This window comes from Protopterus annectens, chromosome 5.part0 (assembly GCF_019279795.1).
Source record: "Protopterus annectens isolate FY-2018-M chromosome 5.part0, PAN1.0, whole genome shotgun sequence".
Lineage (NCBI taxonomy): Eukaryota > Metazoa > Chordata > Ceratodontiformes > Protopteridae > Protopterus > Protopterus annectens.
In genome coordinates this window covers 1,846,550,969-1,846,572,046 of record NC_056735.1, presented here as the reverse complement: position 1 = coordinate 1,846,572,046, position 21,078 = coordinate 1,846,550,969, and the positions used below count along the sequence as shown (strand labels likewise).

The 21,078-nt window shown below is 40.1% G+C and overlaps 1 protein-coding gene across 4 annotated transcripts in view; it reads right to left on the bottom strand.

Moving 5' to 3' along the window:
• The window catches only part of LOC122801936 (serine/threonine-protein kinase Nek5-like), a 626,240-nt gene that overhangs the window by 323,564 nt on the left and 281,598 nt on the right, over positions 1-21,078 (bottom strand). For all 4 annotated transcript variants that reach the window (XM_044071668.1, XM_044071669.1, XM_044071670.1 and 1 more), the window contains 2 exons: positions 10,190-10,390; positions 9,958-10,051 (listed from right to left, as the gene is read on the bottom strand). In XM_044071668.1, the coding sequence (XP_043927603.1) occupies positions 9,958-10,051; positions 10,190-10,390 (295 nt within the window). The remainder of the gene's footprint in view (positions 1-9,957; positions 10,052-10,189; positions 10,391-21,078) is intronic.

Below are 21,078 nucleotides of genomic sequence, written 5' to 3'. Positions count from 1 at the left end.
TGAAAATGTTTAACCAGGTAATTCTATTGATCCTGCGGGCAATTTTCTGGGGAGCTTTGATGGAGGCCGGTTAAAGACACCACATAAAACAATTATAAATATTTAAGATACAGCAGAAAAAGTAAAGGAGCAACTGTCTCTCTTTTCACAGGGCGGTCCTGATTTGGGCAGTTGTGCTATATGAGGGAAAAAAAAAAACAGAAAATAGCAACTGTCCTGATATGTTAAGAAAAATCTTTTCTAAGTTTCTTCTAAATATTGCAGAAACTATGCAACAGTGTTTCAAATGATTTAATATGATTTGAAATTTAAAAAAAAGAAAAAAAAAATTTCAAACAACCTAGTAGTAAAGTGAAAATAAGTCTTTTGTATTGAGTAACTGTGTTGTACTCCTCAGATTTTTCATATTTCAGTATAAAATGTCCCATGATGGGCATCTTAAAAGCTGGCAATCCTAATGCACCAAGTTAAGTAAAACTGAAATAAAATATAAAAAATAAAACATACTGACTAACTTATACAAAGTACAGTGCTACCATGTCACAAGGGTGCACAATTGTTCAGCAGCTGATGCAGTTGCAGAATATATACTAGTTAGCATAACACAGTAGTCAGTCATCTTGATGGAGCATCAGAGGAAAACCCACAAATCTCACTCCAACAAAGATACCTATGCCAAAGCCTTAACAGAGGATTGCTTTTGGTTAGGAGTCGCAAACATGTTTCTTTTTTGTGCAGCCTAGTTGAAAACAGATTTCAAGTATTTATGTGTGCACATGTGGACAGTGTGCGTGTGTGGGTGGGTGTGCGTGCGTGCATACGTGCGTGTGTGTGTGTGTGTGTGTGTGTGTGTGTGTGTGTGTGTGTGTGTGTGTGTGTGTGTGTGTGTGTGTGTGTGTGTGTGTGTGCCTAAATAAAACAGTGTCTGTTCCTGCTAGCACTGAGACCAGTGTGTTGAAAAAATACTTTTTCCTCTCAACCTGCTGTATTTATCTGGGATCAATTTCCTTGTCCACAAGCAAAAATACTTCCTCTGTCATTACTCTGAAGTCTGTCTACATCATTACCTACAAATGACACAAACAAAATATGCTGTTTTCTGTCTCTCTGTTGTCACTGCTGCCTGTCACTTGAAAAAGCTGAGTGGCTGCCAGTCACAGCAGGTTTTACCTCATATCATGCGTTCCGGCCCCAAAATCCAGACAATACCAAGAAAGGAGGGGGGGTATCCATATTCATCAAGGACACCCACACCTCAAGACTGGTGCGATGCATCGGAGACCATCCAGGTGCAATTAACCATAGGCAAGACTGCTCTGCAAATTGTAGCATGTTACAGGCCACCCTCACAAACTCAGGAACCTCACATGGCCTTCCTGAAAACACTAGAGGGGATAAATGTATCACCAAACACCATCATACTAGGTGACTTCAATTACCCTAATATAGACTGGGATCACTACTCAAGCCCAAACACCCTAGCCCAAAAGTTCCTGGAATTCATAAACTCAAATGCCATGGAACAACTAGTCACCATCCCCACAAGAGGAGATAACATACTTGATCTCATCATCACGAACATGGGAGCACAATGTTCAACACGAGGTGTACCCCTCACTGGTGAGATCAGACCACAAACTAATCTCGCTGGAGGTCCTCATCCCACCCCACCTGAAATAAAAGACCACAGTAAAGAACTTCTCAAAAGCCGACTTCACACTTCTAAAGACTAGTGTGGTCTCCTTTAAGGCCCCGAAAACAGTACTCAAGCCGCTGAATCACTTACAAATGCCTTCTACCAGCACCTGCAGGACTGCATGGATAAGGCAATCCCAAGCAAAACAAAGACTCTTTGTACCAAAGGCAAGCGTCCAGTCTGGTGGACCCCAGCCATAAACAAACTCTACAACAAAAGGAGGAAGCTACTACAAGATAGAGCAAAATCCTTAAAAGGTAAGACACCCTTGATCACTATAAGTAAAAACTAAGAGCTCTCATAAAATCATCCAAAGCAAATTTGAGAGAAAAATAGCTAAAGACTCAAAAGACAATCATAAGGCCTTCTTTAGCTATGTTAGAAACCTGGGAGGAAACTCCCAGATATGCTCAGAGCTAGTTCAAAATGATGTGAAGATTACTGATCCTACAGACATTGCCAACATACTGGCTGACAGGTTCAGTGCAAACTTCACCCCCAAAAGGAGAGATATCTATACCAAACGATTGCAGCCCCCAAACATCTCCAGCCCAAGTGAGAACTGCTCTCTCCAAAGCAAAAACACAGCAGCCCTGGGACCTGATGGTGTCCCCGGCTGTGTGCTCCATGAACTCAATGAGGAATTAAACCCACAGCTAGGACAGCTGTTTAATCATAGTCTTACCTCTGGATACGTACCCAGGAGTGCACTGCAACTGTGGTACCACTTCACAAAGGCGGTGCCTCCACCGACCCTGGAAATTACCGCCCATTAGCTTGACAAGCCTTATCTGCAAAGCCATGGAGAGGATCATAATGGACCTCATAAATAAAGACATAGGAATTTGCAGACTTTGGATCCAACCCAGTTTGGCTTTGTCAAAGGCAGATCATGCCTTTTAAACTTGGTTGACTTTTGAAACAGTCACCAAAGCCATTGATGAGGGAAAGGCAGTCCATACAGCCTACCTCGATCTGGCTAAGGCCTTCGATACAATACCCCACTCGGGTATCATTGAAAAACTCATCAGCTTAAATGTCAACCTATACATCACAAGATGGGTTGCAAACTGGCTGAGTGACAGAACCCACAGGGTCAGAGTTGCTGGCGCCATGTCAGACTCAAAGCCTGTCACAAGTGGTGTCCCACAGGGCTCAGTCCTGGGCCCACTCTTGTTTGGCATCTACTTTGTACAAGCAAACACAGGAGGGTTATGGCTGACAAAGTTTGCAGATGACTGCAAACTGGGCCATAGTAGAAAACACATCTGACACAGATATCCTTCAGAAGGGTCTCACAGAAACGGATAACTGGTGCCAGAGCCTAAAGTTAAATGCCAAAAAATGCATAGTCATAAAACAAGGTTACCCCTAGCTACCAAATAGGTGGCAATCCACTGTGCACAGAAGAAGTTATCAGGGACCTGGGGACCCAGGTTGATAGTAGTCTGTCATTCGACACCCATGTAGCTAAAGTAGTTAGGAAGACCTTCTACATTGCCCACCTTATCATGAAGGGATTCTCATCTAGATCAAGGGAGGTCATAGTCTCCCTTTACTCATCACTCATCAGACCAATGATTGAGTACAATGCCCCATTCGAATGTATCTGACCCGACACTTGCAGCAGCTGGAGAGGCTACAAAAGTTCCTCACCAAAAGGATAAAGGGTCTCAAAATCTGTCCTATGCTGCCCGACTGAAAGAACTCCAGCTCTATTCAGTCGACGCTTGCTCAGAGGTGACCTTTGCCTAACATACAAGGCCATGTCAAACCCAGATTTGATGAATATGCTTCACCTCAAAAATCTAGATCCATCAGAGCCACAAGGGCGGGAGACTTAAACCTTGACACGGCTATTAATAGGACGTGCTGGAGGGATAGATTCATCACCCAAAGACTCCTATGCTGTGGAACAAAATCGGTACATGTGAGGCAGAGCACGCTGGCCTTGTTCAAGAGAAATCTTGACCAATGGATGGGAGATCGCAGATATACCCCAGGGATTACCTCAGTGTCACTGCTCGACAGAGGCACAGCAAAATAATGGGTATAGTTCCCCATACTAAAGGCGATGGGCTAGGCTTGTAAATGCCCTCGGGCAGATAGCCTAGTATGAACCTATGAACCTAAGGGTGATATTAGTACTAACATCCCTTACCTTAAGATTTGCATTTTAGGACTACTGCTCTTCCTTAGCCAGAAAGTTACAAATTAAAATATCTAACTAAACATTCAGATTGCAAGACCAAGTAACCCTGGCACTTAAAAGACCTATTTTTGTTTTAAGCTTGGGGGAAAGAGCCTTTACAAACATCTCACTCGCTATGAAATCATCACACAACTGGTAAGACATGAATGGGACTAAGAGTGAAATGAAAGGATTATGGGAGACTTCAAACCAAAATGGTTGAACATTGAATACTTGTATACAACTGCTAAATAACCAATGATGTCTTCCCTCTGGATTACAATATTCTTTTCTGAACTTTGAACATCTTCATTTAAATAACTTTAATTGTCACAAAGACCCTTTGTCATTTCTTTCTTTTGTTTCTTTTGTTCATTCTGCTATGAAACTTTGAATTACAAGATGCTGTGGAAGCAAAATGAAGAACAGAATTGCCTGAAATATTGAAAGGGGAGATCTCCAACTGTAAGCATTTTTTTCCAGGGGGAACCCCCTTTCTCCTCTCCATATGGGGATACCACTCAAACTTATACAAACCAGCTCTACAATAACATAAACAAGGAAGAAAACCTTCAAAACAAAGGTATTACTGCTGGTAACAAACTTAGAAATCACATTGCAATGATTTCCTATAGAAACCAGCAATCAACATTATCTTCCTCTGTGTCTTGTGATTTGAGCATTTGAAGTTCAAGGGATTTCATCCTGACTAACTCTCTCTCTCTCTCTCTATATATATATATATATATATATATATATATATATATATATATATATATATATATATGGTTCCCCTTTATACTCTCGAAATACTGAAATCTCGAATTTCAGTATCTCGAGACCATTAAGGCAAAACTTCAAAATAGCGAAAGTGCATAATCGCAAATTAGAATATCTCAAATTTGCAGTTATACATTTATGCTATGTTATGGGTAGTGTTTGGCTGGGATGGTGTTCGGTGTACCGAGTGGATTTACGTGCAATTCAAGGTAAGTGAGTGTATGTGAGTGTGTTTGTAAGCTGTACATGTGGATTAGGGCAGGCAGGTGAAAGTATGAGGGTGTAAGTGTTGGATATGTTGGTCTTTGTATATGTGTGATGTGTGTGTGTGTGTGTGTGTGTGTGTGTGTGTGTGTGTGTGTGTGTGTGTGTGTGTGTGTGTGTGTGTGTGTGTGTGTGCACAAGGGACTGTAGAATGTCTGGGTGAGAGTTTGCTGTCTTCGTCTGTTTGTGCGATCTCGGAGTTGGTATATATAAGTGTGGGGGGTGCAGGGGGGCTTGCCCCCCTTCTTATTTGTAGTGCAGGGTTGTTTAGTTTTTATACTGGGGGTAGAATGATGTAAGTGTTGTGTGGTGTATACTGTGTGTATGTTCATGGTTTCGTGTTTCGCGGTTTTGGGTTTCGGGATTTGTGTTTATTCACCTTTATGGTCTCGGGATACTAAAATTCAAGATTGCAGTATTTCAAGATTATAAAGAGGAACCATATACACACACACATACACACACACATATATATATATATATATATATATATATATATATATATATATATATATGTATGGGTCCCCTTCAAAACATCTAAAACCCATAAGATCTAATTTCATAACATTGAGACCAGGTGCTTGGTATGACATCTGGACAGAGGAAGGACAACAAGGAGACATGGTGGTGGAATGAGGAAGTACAGGAGAGTATACAGAAAAAGAGTTTGGCAAAGAAGAAGTGGGATTGTCAGAGAGATGAAGAAAGTAGACAGGAGTATAAGGAGATGAAGTGCATGGCAAAGAGAGAGGTGGCAAAGGCTAAGGATAAGACGTATGAAGAGTTGTATGAAAGGTTGGACACTAAGGAGGCAGAAAAGGATCTGTACCGATTGGCTAGACAGAGGGACTGAGCTAGGAAAGATGTGCAGCAGGTAAAGGTGATAAAGGATAATGAGGGAAACATACTCACAAGCGAGGAGAGTGTGTTGAGGAGATTGAAAGAGTACTTTGAGGGGTTGATGAATGAAGAGAATGAGAGGGAGAGAAGGTTGGATGATGTGGGGATAGTGAATCATGAAGTACAATGGATTAGCAAGGAGGAAGTAAGAATAGCTATGAAAAGGATGAAGAATGGAAAGGCTGTTGGTCCAGATGACATACTTGTGGAAGCATAGAGGTGTTTAGGTGAAATGGCAGTGGAGTTTTTAACCAGATTGTTTAATTAAATCTTGGAAAGTGAGAGGATGCCTGAGGAATGGAGAAAAAGTGTTTTGGTACTGATTTTTATGAATAAGGGTGATGTGCAGAGCTGTAGTAACTACAGTGGGATTAAATTGATTAGTCACAGCATGAAGTTATGGGAAAAAGTAGTGGAAGCTAGGTTAAGAAGGGAGGTGATAGTTAGTGATCAGCAGTATGGTTTCATGCCAGGAAAGAGCACTACAGATGCAATGTTTGCTCTGTGAGTGTTGATGGAGAAGTACAGAGAAGGTCAGAAGGAGTTGCATTGTGTTTTTGCAGACTTAGAGAAAGCATATGACAGGGTGCCTAGAGAGGAGTTGTGGTATTGTATGAGGAAGTCAGTAGTGTGACAGTGGTGAGGTTTGCAGTGGGAGTGATGGAAACATTTAAGATGGAGGTGGGGTTACATCAAGGATCAGCTCTGAGCCCTTTCTTATTTGCAATGGTGATGGACAGGTTGACAGACGAGATCAGACCGGAGTCCCCGTGGACTATGATGTTTGCAGATGACATTGTGATCTGTAGTGAGAGTAGGGAACAGTTGGAAAAGACCATGGAGAGATGGAGATATGCTCTAGAGAGAAGAGGAATGAAGGTCAGTAGGACTAAGGCAGAATATATGTGTGTGAATGAAGGATAAAGGAACGGTGAGGATGCACGGAGTAGAGGTGGCGAAGGTGGAGGAGTGTAAATACTTGGGATCAATAGTTCAGAGTAACGGTGAGTGTGTAAGAGAGGTGAAGAAGAGAGTACATGCAGGATGGAGTGGGTGGAGAAGAGTGTCAGGAGTGATTTGTGACAAATGAGTACCAGTAAGAGTAAAAGGGAAGGTCTACAAGAGGGTAGTGAGACCAGCTATGTTATATGGGTTGGACACAGTGGCATTGACAAAAAGGCAGGAGTTTGAGCTGATGTGGCAGAGTTAAAGATGTTAAGATTTGCACTGGGTGTAACGAAGGTGGACAGGATTAGGAATAAGTATATTAGAGGGTCAGCCCAGGTTGGAAGGTTTGGAGACAAAGCCAGAGAGGCAAGATTACGTTGGTTTAGACATGTGCTGAGGAGAGATGCTGAGTATATTGGGAAAAAGATGCTAAGGATGAAGCTACCAGGTAACAGGAAAAGAGGAAGGCCTAAGGTAAGGTTTATGGATGTGGTGAGAGAGGACATGCAGGTGGTTGGTGTGACAGAGCAAGATGAGAGGACAGGAAGAAATGGAAACAGATGAGCCACAGTGATGATCCCAAATGGGAACAGCCAAAAGAAGATGATGATGAGACCAGAACATCTAAAACCCAAAGCATCTAAAACCCATAACATTGAATTTCATAACATCTAACAGTACAACTCACATGAAAATAACATCCCCTCCACATATAACAACATATAATGACACCAAACTACCAAAGACACTTTTTACTACGTTTCTGCAGGGGGGCTTGATACAGTGGGGTTAGGAAATTAACTTATTCCAACTGTTGTGCGATCTTGGAGTTGGTATATTTAATTTATGGGGTGTGCAGGGGGGCTTGCCCCCCTGCAGAAACGTAGCACAAAGTGTGTTTGGTAGTTTGGTGTCATTATATGTGGAGGGGGTGTTATTTTCTTGTGATCTGTAATGTTAGATGTTATGAAATTCAATGTTATGGGTTTTAGATGTTTCAAAGTAGACCCATATACACACACACACACACACACATATATATATATATATATATATATATATATATATATATATATATATATATATATATAAACCTTTTGCCCAGTTCTCTTTTCCATTGTGCCATTTTAAAATGTGACATTTAGCTATCAGATTTCCTTGTAAATGTTGCAATTCTATAAGAGTGGCATTATGACATTGTTTCCTTTTAACAATTTATAACTTGCTACTGTGTCAGACTGCAAAGTGTCATTTTGCCAATGTGTTATTTTGCCAAATAGCACTTTGAAATAGTAATTTGGCAATGAATCATTTTGTAAGTATAAATATGTTCTGAATACAATTTTGCCTGCACTGCATGTTGTATTACTGTCTTCCAGGTTTAGCATGAACACAGCACCATTCAGGAGCACAATCTGTGAAAGACATACTATGATCTGTGATATGATGTAGGTGTGCTGGCATCTAAGGTAGCCTCACTGCAACCAAATATATAAGGCAAAATACAGTGCAATAACGTGCATGTGTAAAACTGTGTGTATCTGTCTGTCTGTGAGATTTACACTTCACATACATCATACATGGTTTCTGTTCAAGTTTAATAATGTAGCACATCTACTGACATCACATCAGACATGAAAATCTCACATAGTTACCCTGAATAGTAAGATTTTCCACCAATAGATTTATGCTTACAACCCCTTCCAAATGTCAACTTGCAGGCTATATAATGCTAAAGTTGTGGGCATGCCATTAAATTTGAAGCCCCTGGCTAAATGTAATATGTAGTTGGCAGTTTAATGCAGAGGTCTATGACTATACACTACTAAACCTAGAGTCTACAGTTGTCCTAGGTTTGATTCCCACAGCCACAAGTAGCCTACTGTGTGATGCTGAGGAAGTTGTTTAACAACATATTGTTCTCATGCCTCTCCTAAAAAGAGACTGTGTGGCCAGTGAGTATAAATGGTTAAAAAAGTAATATCTTTCTGAGAATTTTGCTAGAATATTTCAAATGGTTTTAAAGATATTGTCTTCCACAACTAGGTACCGCAAGCAGTCCTATAGCTATCTGAGTGGTCTGTCTTTTTGACATTCAGTTCCCAAAAAACACACATTTTTTTCAGGCTGATAAATGCATATACTTGAATTTCATCATTACTATCTGTTCTTATGAAATAAGAATGAAACATAAAAATATTTTCTCAGAAAGAGCAACACTTTCAAATATTTTTAGTGTTTGTTCTATCAGTTAAGAGAATAACTGGGATACTGTACTTGCTTGCTATAAGGCCTACTAGTTCATGCATTGTATTTAATAAGGCTGATCATCCATGTGTCTTGACCTGCTAATTCTATAAGTATACCTTGAAGCAATAGCACAGAACTAAAAGACCCTAATGGTAATTTGAAATGACTCATTGCAACATTTGCAAAACAGTAAGATTAAAATAAAGGTATTGCTACCATTATCTGTAAAATAATAAATATAAAATCTATTGAAATGTGTACATTTTGATGCTGAGAATTCCTATCTGTCCTTACTAAGTGCCCAATGTGAGTTGGTAAGTTAGCAAGAAAGAAAGGCTCTGAAATGTTAATGAGGTGCTACATCTAGTCAAGAGTACAAAGTATGATTCCTTCTACCTCCATTTGCCTACTGTGTGACTCTGAGCAAGTCATGTGGCCAGACAGAGCTCCTGGGTTGCCTCTGGAAAGGGACACTTTTGTTATCTGGTTAACAAATTTATGGCTAATTCCCATGTCTGTAAAATTAGTACTGTGCTGTCAGCTTGACTAAAGTAGTGTTTTCCCTAGCAACCCATGCATCACATTAGCAAATGCTCTCACCTATATGCAAACGCACACATGCCCACACATATACATCCACTGATTCACAAACAAGTCCCCCATTCACACACTCAGCAACACATTCACCCATACAACTGCATGCATGATCCAAAAGCACATGCACAAACAAAGAAATATCCAGAGTCACAAACCAATATCCAGCATACTGTGACCACCTGTGCACGCACACACAAACACACACACACACACACACACACACACACACATGCACTCATCCATTCATTAGCCAGTAAAGCAATCTGCCAGATTATAGATGCAAGAGGAGGGCCAAGAAATAAGGAAAAATAGCAAAAATAAATGTGATTACCAGGTGTCTGTATGACAGCATGGCGGCCAGCGGGCTTCAGAATTAATGGTTTCTTTCTATGTAGAACAGTATGGCTAAATTCTTCTTTCATCATCTGTAAACAAAATATATTCAATATGAAAATATATTTAAGCAGACTCATTAGGCATGACAGTGAACAATATAATCAGTACTTTATATTAATTTTTAGCTGCAGCGGATGAAGACAGAAACAAAAAAAACTGAAACTCACTTCTGGACTCAGATACTTTGCTATCCTTTTTTCAAGGAATGGTTTCTTTAAGATTGAATTAATTGATGGGCGGTCCCGAGAATTTATCTTAAATAGTTGTGCGATCAGTATCTTTAAGTCATAAGAATATTTCACTCCTAGTGCTGCAAAGTGGCCTCGACATATCTTCTGCACTAATTGTCGTAAATTATTTGCCTCAAACTGAAAACAAAGAAAACAGATTACTGCAAGATATTCTTAAATAGTTTTCTACTTCTCCATATTCCCCAGTTAAGCAGCTCTGCATGCACTTCTTTCACTTCATCCATTTACAGCAGTTAATTGTGAAATGTCTGCCTTCCCAAATGATGCACTCCCTGATACTGGCTTGCCATCCCTTTGTCGAAGTGAGACTGCAGTTGCTATTGAGCCAAAACTCTGTATTCAGAAAGGAGCCACTCTAGTCAGAGGCCAAGTGAGAGAGAAGATTTCAAAATCTTAAGGGGTATGCTCCCCCCTCAGATAACAGCAGATTACAGCACCAGAGCAACAGGGCAATTTGGCTATCGAATTATGCAGCTTCCAAATGTCCAAGCGAGGATACACAACAGTGAGAGGAAAGGAGTGAAGTAAGAAGTGATTCCAGTTACTTCCATGGTGAATTAGAGACACTTTTTTATTTTATTTTATATGGAGTAGGCAGCACAAACACTGCTTTCATAAAACAGCAGTGTTCAATACAGCACATAGCATCAGTTTTATTTATGCATGCTCTAATGGATTTGTATAAATGTAAGATCCAAACACACACAAAAAAAGTGAGTGACTACTTAGTCTGGTATGAATTTTGTTAATGAAGCTACTTTATCAGAGTTGAGATTTATATATAAAATGGCTTAAATATATTGAACTAAAGGCATAAAAAATTACAAATACAAAAGGGATGAAAATACTTTCAAACTGAATAGTGAATTCAAGTGGTATGTTAAAAACATTCTATCAAATTTGATAACAGTGTAAGAGCAACTTCTGCTCAATCTGACAAGAAATGCAATAAGGAATGCGACCTAAATATATTCTGTTTTGCATTCATCCAACTCTTTACATAATTTTATGACTGATTATGTCTCTTCTTCCACAGACACTGCAATATTGAGTTTGTCATGGCCAATGCCACTTCTAAATGGAGGAATAGAATGAGCCATATTCAGAAAACTTCAGCACATTGCATTAAGCAACAAACTGGGTGTACACAATTCAGAAAACTCAGCAACATTACATCAACAGCTAAAATAACACAGTCACAAAAATTATATGCTAATGACTGCATGATGAAGCACAGTGTATGACACAGGCAAAACAAGGTGGCAGAGTTCATTAGAAACATTTATATACCATGCAGTAATGTTGCACCTACATTACATTTGTACTTGGCCATATGCCTCTGATCAGGTAGAATAAAGTAGTGAACATGTTTGGGGCTACTGCAGCTATTGTAAATATATACCTGCAAGAGGCTCTTATTGCAGCCAGAAATTGATCCAGAACTAGGCTACCTAGGCAATTGTGTAGGGCTTGCTGGCTTGGGGCTCGCCTACTTTGCTTTAAAAAATAAAAAAAAATTTCTTTCTCTCATAGCTATCCCCAGGAAAGTTCCGCAGCTACATCTTTTAAAGACCCAGAAATCCTCACAGCACAGGATGCAACTACAAGACACTAAGCGCTGCCCACCTCTCAGGAATTAGCACGCATATGCAGGAAAACATGCACAGCAGATTTGAGCAGCAGCATTAACAGGGACAAGTAGCAGTACAGTGGCTGCTTCACTGAGTGTAGAGAGTGAGTGGGTTGGTGTTTGTGGAATGCACAACAAAGACGAAAGAACAAGTAATGAGTGTAGAGTGCACAGGACAGTGTTGCCTTCCAAGCAATGGAGAAGACAATGAGGGTGTGTGTGTGTGTGTGTGTGTGTGTGTGTGTAAAATGCCCTGGTTAGGCTTTGCTCAGAGTTAAACCTTGAACCTTAACTACTACAAGTCAAGAGCCTCAATCTTCCCTTTTTTTTGCAACTTACTGAGGATTAGTCTATCAGTGTCAGTCAGAGGTGCATAGTTTAATGGTTGATAGTCCATATCAGTGTGTCAGTGGTGAAACAGGTAGCACACTTGCTTTTGGTTTAGAAGGCTGTAGGTTCTATTCCTACCCTAGGTAGATTGATTGTTGGCACTGCAGTGTAGTATGGGGGGGTGCTGTACGCCCGAGTTGTCTTTCTTTGGTTGAGATGCTAAACCAAGATCCCATCCACTTGAGCTGCTGGTAGTTTAGCTAGATGTAAAAGATCCGAAAGCAACTGCTGAAAAGAGTAAGGAAAGTTTTCTGATTCTCTGGTCAGATTCCCCCTAGTAGCATAAATACTACCTTGGGTCTCCCCTGAAAGGACACCTCTAGCCTAGTGGAACTAATATGGTTAGCAAGGGGTAAATCAATAAAATAATGCTGATGCAAAACCTGTTGCTCTTAACTTTTTAAGTGATTTAGAGTTGTCTGCTCTTATCTGTACAGTTTTGCAGAATATCTCTGGTTTTGCCTCTTACTTATGCCCTGTTCTTGAGCAAGTCAATAAGCCAGACAGTACTTTAGGGCAAATGGAAATTTGGGCTAGGCTTCTCAGTGGTGCCCTGTACTGCAAGACCTGTAACTAGCTGTGAATCAGAGTACTTATGGCGTAAAGTAAGGAACTGATTCGGATGTGATCGTTGGATTCCTTGTTTTGCTGAATGTTGGCAGTGTGCTTATTATTTAGCTGTGAATAAACTGGACAGCATGACGTCTGAGTTTATTGTTAATATTTCAGCTATGAACACATTTTTAATTTATCTTGTTTTTTTGCAGGCACAGAAGTATGAAATGCAGTGTGTTTGGGCTTCACCAGCTAATGAGTAAGGCTATGAACTGCTTCCTGTAGTACAGGTTTGATTCCCTTAACCTTCATTTGTCTTCTGCGTGACTCTGCCAAACTACTTCACCAGACAGCGCTCCTGGGCTACTCCTGAAAAATGGACACTTGTCCACTGGGTAGTCTCAAGCTGTTAGCAAATGCATTACACATTTTTTTGCTGAATTCCTGCATACTTCATACAGACACTTATTAGTATTTTACAGTATGCTATTTGAGTATGATCCCAGCATCTCTCTTGCAGTTTAAAGGGTTGACGTGTATATTTTTCACTAAAAAAAGATGTTATGTCTTACCATAACGTTCCATCTGTGTCGTTCATCTTCATCCATTCATCACTGATGGGTTCGGTTCCCAGCCCTTGGAATTGAGTCGGCCTCATACCAAAGCTCACACCACCCAAAAAATCTCGAGCTAAGGTTTTACCCCAACCCCCTTCTCCCTATTACCGCAGATCGAGTTTGCCCTAGCAAGTAAAGCAGAGGCTGCCTTTGAGCAAAAGCCTTAGTCCAGGAAATGGAGGGGGGAAGGAGGGTGGCACATGATGAATGGATGAAGATCAACAACACAGATGGAACATTATGGTAAGACATAACTTCTTTATCTGATGTTGTTAATCTTCATTCCATTCATCATTGATGGGACAGAGACCCCAGCTACCTTATATCCATGCGTAGCCCTAAGAAAGAACATTCCTGAGTACCACTGAACCAAAGGACGCCCTTCCCCTGGAGACCAGATCTAGTTTGTAATGAGTGATAAAGGTATGGGGGGGAAGCCCACGTAGCTGCTGCACATATGTCGTCCATTGAAGCTCTGGAGTAGAATGCCACAGAAGTTGCCATTGATCTGGTGGAGTAAGCCCTGATGTTTGGCAGGACAGATTTCCTTTCCAGGTTATAGATGAAAATTATACAATCTCTGAGCCATTTGGATAGAATCATTTTAGAGACTGACTTTCCCATTTTTGGATCAGAAAAGGAAATAAATAACTGGTCAGATTTCTTGATTGCCCTTGTTCTGTCTAAATAAAACCTCAATTGTCTGTGAGCATCCAATTAATGTAAACAATACTCTCCCTTGGAAAAATTATGGAAGAACACAGGCAAATCAATAGTTTGATTAATGGAGAACTCAGAAATTACTTTGGGCAGGAAGGAAGGACTGGTCCGAAGTGATACTCTGTCCTTGTGAAAAATCAGATAGGGATGCTTGATACAAAATGCTTAGCGTTGCCACCCCTCCGTTTTGAAATCAATAGGGCACTCGGTTCTCGGTTCTTGCTCTGGGAGTCCGGAAATAGTAAGTAGTTTGGCGACAGCCAGCTGCTCGCAAAAAAAAATGACATTGCCGTCTTGGACTCGGTTGATTGACTGCTTGCTGCAGAAGAAGCTCATGCAGCAAGCAGCCAATCAACACTTACATGCAAAGTCAATCCCGCGAAGCCCGTGAAAATTATGGGATATGCTCCAGCTAGCTACTCTTTACCTTTACTCTGCTCTAAAAGGTCGGCACGGGTACTTACTACTTAAGGTCTGAAATTTCTTCTTGCTGTGGATTGCCTGGTGTGCTGGTTTCATTTGCTGCTGCTGCTGCTGCCTGGAAGGATTGCCTAGCCCTGCTGCTTGCCTTGCTTGCTGGAGTCTTGCCCTGGAGAAGTGCTGTGGACTGGCCGACTTGGTGGTGTTGTGTTCCCCTGCCTGCCTGCTGCTTGCTGGCCCTTTGTTAGCTGCCTGTTCTCTTCTGGCTGAGAGCTTGTTTAAGGAGCCCTGCTGCTGCTTTTCTGGAGGTAAGTAGAATTTTTTAATGGATGAATACTGGAATTAAGGTAGATTTTCAAAGATTAGTGTGACAAGGGGAATGAAATATAGCCAGCACAGCTACTAGTGAATTTTTTAAATATTAAATTTATATTAATTCACTAGCTGTGCTGGCACTATCTCATTCATTGATGGTGAGAAGATGTGTGTAACTGTATCTAGATGTTCAACATGTGGTGATTATTAACTAGAACAATTTCTAGTTTGTAATCACCACATCTACTTTATTCTTTATCTGTAGTTTCTAGTATACTGTCTGCAGATTATATATATATAGGAAGGGTTTGTTTGGCTGTTTTTAACTGCAGTTAGTGTAACTATTTTTCATGTGGGTGCACTTTATTATTTTTCATGGTGCACTTTGATAGTGAATGTATACTGACGGAGTTATATAGGGTACTTGCTATGATTGCAGAACTATCATTTCTCTAGTCATCACTGCTATGTTTACCTTGATCTGCATTTTCTAGGATATACCAAGGCTGTTTTTACTGCAATGTTTTAAATATTTTGGACTTGGTTACAGTGAATATATAATGACTTCATGATTTGTATAAGATACTTGCCTTGGACTGTAGAACTGTCTTTTCTAGTCTGTCATCACCGTGATGTTTACCTTGACCTGTGTTTCTTCCTAGGGTGTCTTTCTAGGGTGTACAGTCTTAGTATTATAGTGAAGCTTAAATGTAGCTTTTTGTCTAGCTTGTCATCACCGCTGTTTATCTGTGTTTTCTAGGGTATACCGTCTATACCAAAGCTTACTTCGTTTGATGTTACAGTGAATATATAATGACTACATGATTTGTATAGGATGCTTGGACTGTAGAACTGTCTTCTAGTCTGTCATCACCGTGATGTTTACCTTGACCAATGTTTCTTCCTAGGGTGTCTTTCTAGGGTGTACAGTCTTCGTACTATAGTGAGGCTTAAATGTAGCTTTTGTCTAGCTTGTCATCACCACTGTATCTAAGTAATTGTATTTCCATTTAGAACTACCTGTGATATGAGACTTGGGCTTAGTTTTCCCATGCGTGTGTGATGTACTATAGTATGTAGTGAACCTTTGAAGTATTGCTAAATAAAGTTTTTTTAATTTACTTTAGAGTCGTTGCACATTTTTCTACTTATTGGTAACTGTATGTGATATTAAAGACTTATGCTGAAGGGTGCTAGAGTAAAGGGGTGTGGCTATTAAAGGGAATGGGTGTGGCTTGATTGTGCATGGGGCGTGGCTTGTTTGTCAGGAAATGGCACAGTAGAAAGGTGGCAACCCCAAAAACGCTTGGAGTTTATAAATACATCTAGCCAGAGCAATAGCCACCAGAAACAGGGATTTCCAGGAGAGAAACTTGATATCACAGGTGGCTGCCAGCTTTAAGGGAGACTGTGTCAAGGATTGCAAGATAAGTGTGAGACTCCAGGGTTCAATGGGCTGTTTAAGTGGAGGTCTGGTATGATAGATTCCTTTCAAAAAGGTTTTGCTCAGACGATGAGAAATTAAAATGGAATCCCCAAAACCATTATGAAAATTCGAAATGGCAGCTAAATAAACATGAATAGTTGAAGCTGTGGCGCCCTCCTCAAAAAAATTGGATAGATAAAGAGGTAACACACGATGAAGAAACAATTCGACTCTAGGTATAACAGTAATATCAAAAATTCTGAATATTCCAACAAATATAACTGACTTAGCCGACAGCTGGCTTGAACGCGGCTTTACATCAACATGGCAAACGAGATCTGAGGTAACAGGGAGAAGGGGATTATGGGTAAAATCTTAGCTCAAGAGTTTTTGGCTGGCACGAGCTTTGGTATGAGGGCTTAGAACCTGTGCTCATCAGTGATGAATGGAATGAAGATTAACAACATCAGATTGTGAGTTTCAAAGGAAAAGTAGTTTAGTGTTTCTCACATTGTCTGTTTTCAGTGTGAGAGTGTTTTGTTTAGAAAATAGTTGTCAGTGTTTTCTCTGTAACATTTGAAATAAAAGTTTTAAATAAACTCAAAATCTATGTGATAACTGTAAAAGTAAATAAAAAAAAATATTACACCAGCAGGTTTGAATAGTGTTTAAGGTAATTGTTTAGGGACATCCAAGTAATGGGATATTGGTAAGACTGGCACAGCCTGATTTATTGCCATGTATAGGGCCCCTTTTTTCCAAAATCTAGCTCTGTTGACTCTGGAGGTGTATGCTGCAACAATACAGCATAATTATCCCTTCAAGTAGGGCATACCTGTATTGGATGATGTCAGATGGAATAGCTATTCTTGATGACAGAAAATACATAGTAAAGTCAAATAAGAGATGTAGATGCAATGCAAGCCACCCCCCCCCAAAAAAAAACAACATATGCAGTAATACATTTGATTTTTATATGACTTGTGGATTGTTGAGCAACGCTGCTGCAACATTTATTTTTTATTAAATTCTTTTATTTATTTATTCATTACACTTAATTTATTAATAGGCCTAGATCATATAATATAGTCTAAATATGTTGCATTTTGTAATATATTTTTACAGTACCTTCTTTACCAACTAATGCAGAGGGGCTGATATTTGTCAGATCATACAGACTGCATTATTTGACGTTATAATCCGAACAGTCCATTATGTAGTTATTGTCGCATATTACTGTGATACAGTCTTCTCTACAATATCAGATTGTAAATGATTTAAGTATTTATTTAAAACTGTTACTCTGGCAGCTAGCTCAGAGCACTAAAGTTCCAACTTGTTAACTTGCTGCTTTCTGTAGAAAAGGTGCATGATTTGAATCTTTCCACCTTCACTTACCTACTGTAGGAAGCTGAGTATGTCACTTAACCAGACAGTGCTTTGGAGCAATTGGAAATTTGGACTAGGATCTTTAATGGTCCCCAGGACAACATGTCTAGTTATGAACCTGTTGTCATTTGCCAGCCATTTCCTATTGCGTAGCTTTTTCTCGTTCAGGAAATATTATGGACATATCACAAGTACACCATTTTTTATTAATGTAACATAAACAAATTATCATTCATGGGTGGCAGGCACTGAATTTGTACATAAACCACTGAACTGCAAAGTTGTTTTCCAGCAGCAACCTCTGCATTAGAAACGGTTCTCTTTAATGTAGAATTATTCAGATGACTTTTATTTCTGCAGAGAATGTGCATATAGACTAATATTAGTAGAATATAATGGCAGCAGTTTGAGTGACATTTATGGTTGAAATGTTCTAAAATGTGTAGTTTTGTCATTACTGGTTTATACATTTTGTTTTCCTGCATACTGGGAAAAATGCTCAAATGTAAAATTTAAAACACACCCTAACAAATGTTGCTGTAAAGAACAAGGAATATGATTCCATACAATTAGGAAGGTGAATCAAAGAACACATGCAGTTACGTATTATCTTAAAAAATGTGTGCAGGGAGCTCATGGTTTGAAAACAGCCTAAGGCTCAAAGTAAACTTAATCCACAGTGGCCAGATTCTCTTTCAATGAATGTGAGTTTCAAGGACAAATATGTTTATTGTTGCTCATGCTAAGTCTGTTTTAGTTGTGAGATTGTTTTGTTTTGCTTAGCAAATGGCCATCAGTGTTTGTGAAATAAAATGTGAAATAAAAGTTTTAAATTAAATGTAAATATCTTCAATCATTGTAAAAGCAAATAAGAAATCAGCATGCACACTGACTGGTTTGAACAGTGTTTATGTTAAATGATGAAAGACAGATAAGTAATGGGACACTGGAAGGGGGTTGCCATGATCCATTATCCTGTCCCTGAGCTCCATTTGACAATGAACCAGCTTTGTTTGCAGCCACTGTGCCCAATAGTACATGATGTCACCCCCAGGGTCATCAAACCTTGCTTAACATTTCATGCTGTGCATGACACCGCCACAATCAACCATTACTGTGTAGATAGGGACAGTATACAGCAAATTGTGGACATGTGTAGGTCTAGTCTGCAGTCCCATGGGAATCATGGAGTAACTATTTCTGTGAATAGAAAGGTATATGTGGCTTCCTGTATAATAGCTACAGGAACCTTTTAGTGACTTATTGGGGCACACTGGGGGGTATCTCAGGTATATGCCATGAGAATACTCCATCAGTTTTTTGATGTCATGCTTCAGAACATGGGGAAGTATATATGGTTCATATGTACCCCAGAAAAGAAAGGCAACACAATGCGGGACTTCTGCAATATAACCCATTTCCCTAAGATATTAGAGGCCAAAGATTTTACTCACAGAGAAATAAAAACCCCACCTGATGAATTGGGAAAGGAAGTATGTGAACCATAAAAGGTATCACTCAGTCAGCTGCCAGGTGATCTGTAACATACAGGGCATTATCAAAAATGGGTGCGCAAGTTACCCAGGCAGTTTTCACAACTCCTACATATGGCACATGTGACCTTTATCAACAGTTTGTGAGGCATGACTTCCCACTGTTGCATTATGGGGGTGATGCTGGATATAACATGGATCCCTGGTTCATTACACCAGTTAGAAAGTCATATAATCAAACTGACCATGGGTAGAATCATGCACTATCAAAAGCCAGAAATGTTACAGAGTATATGTTTGTGCTGCTGAAGTCATGCTTTCACTGTATGGATACATCCAATGGTGCACTGCAGTATGACCATGCCATGAGTGCCAAAATAATCAGTGTGTGTGCTGTATTACACAGTATTATAGTTAGGAAGCCGTTACAGCAGGGTGGCCTCTTGTAGGGCCAGTATTTCCCAGCATCACAGGCAGCGGTAGAAGAAACAGATGAGATGTCAGAAGAGAAGCTAGCAACAGAGGATGACCATGTCAGACAAAGGGAGGCTGAGCTCACTGTGGCACTACTAAAGAGACAGCAGGCTGCTGACAGCTTTTCTGTGGCACTCTGTGGAGATGGTACTGCTTTTAACTGAGGCCAGGAGCTCCTACATCTCCATAAAGGATGTATTCTTAGATGGACCACCTCTTGTCACCCTCTTTCCCATGCTGGGGCTTCTGCTTTGTGGATGGGAGCACAGATCATACCTGTTGCCCAGCAATGGACCATATCATAACTTTCACCCCAGACACAGTGAGAGAAGGGCTGGCTGATAGAATGGAAAGCAAAATACATGTAAAATGGAGATGGAGAGCCCATAGTACCACCTCAATTTCAGCATCCATAAACTTCAGTTTTTAGGCATTTGTGGAAGGGCCCACAGAAGCAGTGCATCCATCTGGGCCTGTTTTGGGGCATAGCTCTATTAGTATGGAAAACATAATTCCTTCTCCCCTTTAGTAGGCGTAAGTTTCAGATATGTTATTTTCATTTGCTTGCTCCTTTTTAATTAAATTATCCATAAAATTGACAGACCAGGCCTTTTATAGTGGCAGGTGATTAACTATTTCACTTTGTAGCAGAAGTTAATTTATGTGCAATGTCTTCTTAAGCCACATATGTCAGTATCTAATACATTTTCTAAAAGCATATAAACAGTCATCAGTTCTTTGCTGCACTTTTCAGGATGCCTTAAGGTTCTTTAATCCAGACATTGCTATAATTTAGTTCTCCATTAATGAAACTCAAAGGGAAGGGAATCATAATGCTGAAAAGCTCAGCACTTGCTCCTAAAGCATTTTTTATACAGATGAAGCACTTTTAAACAAAAGAAAGTACTTCATTCACCTAAATTCCCTTGAGTATCCTTTTCCCTATAGGTCCTTTCTGACTCGGTTACACAGCAATCTTTTTCACTATTTCTAGCATGTTGAAGGGTCAGTTGCTGGCATCCTCTCCTGTTCAGCTGGTGAATCCGGGAATCTTGAGGCAATGTTACAATTGCCTCATGTACACAGACAACCCTCTCCTCCTCCCAACAAATACAAATATATGCGAGAGATGCAACTATATAGCCAAACTGGAGGCTGAGCTCTCTCAATACAGTACTGGCAAGACCAGTCAGGAGGAGAAGGTAACCACGCACACCACAAATCCAGTCTCACATAGAACTATCACAACTGCAAACCAAACACATAAACACACAAAAACATACTCGGAGGCACTGATAAAAAATCTACCAAAACAACAGAGGCCTCCAAAGCAGACACCCAAGCAACCGCCACCTCAAGACATTGCACATGCAACA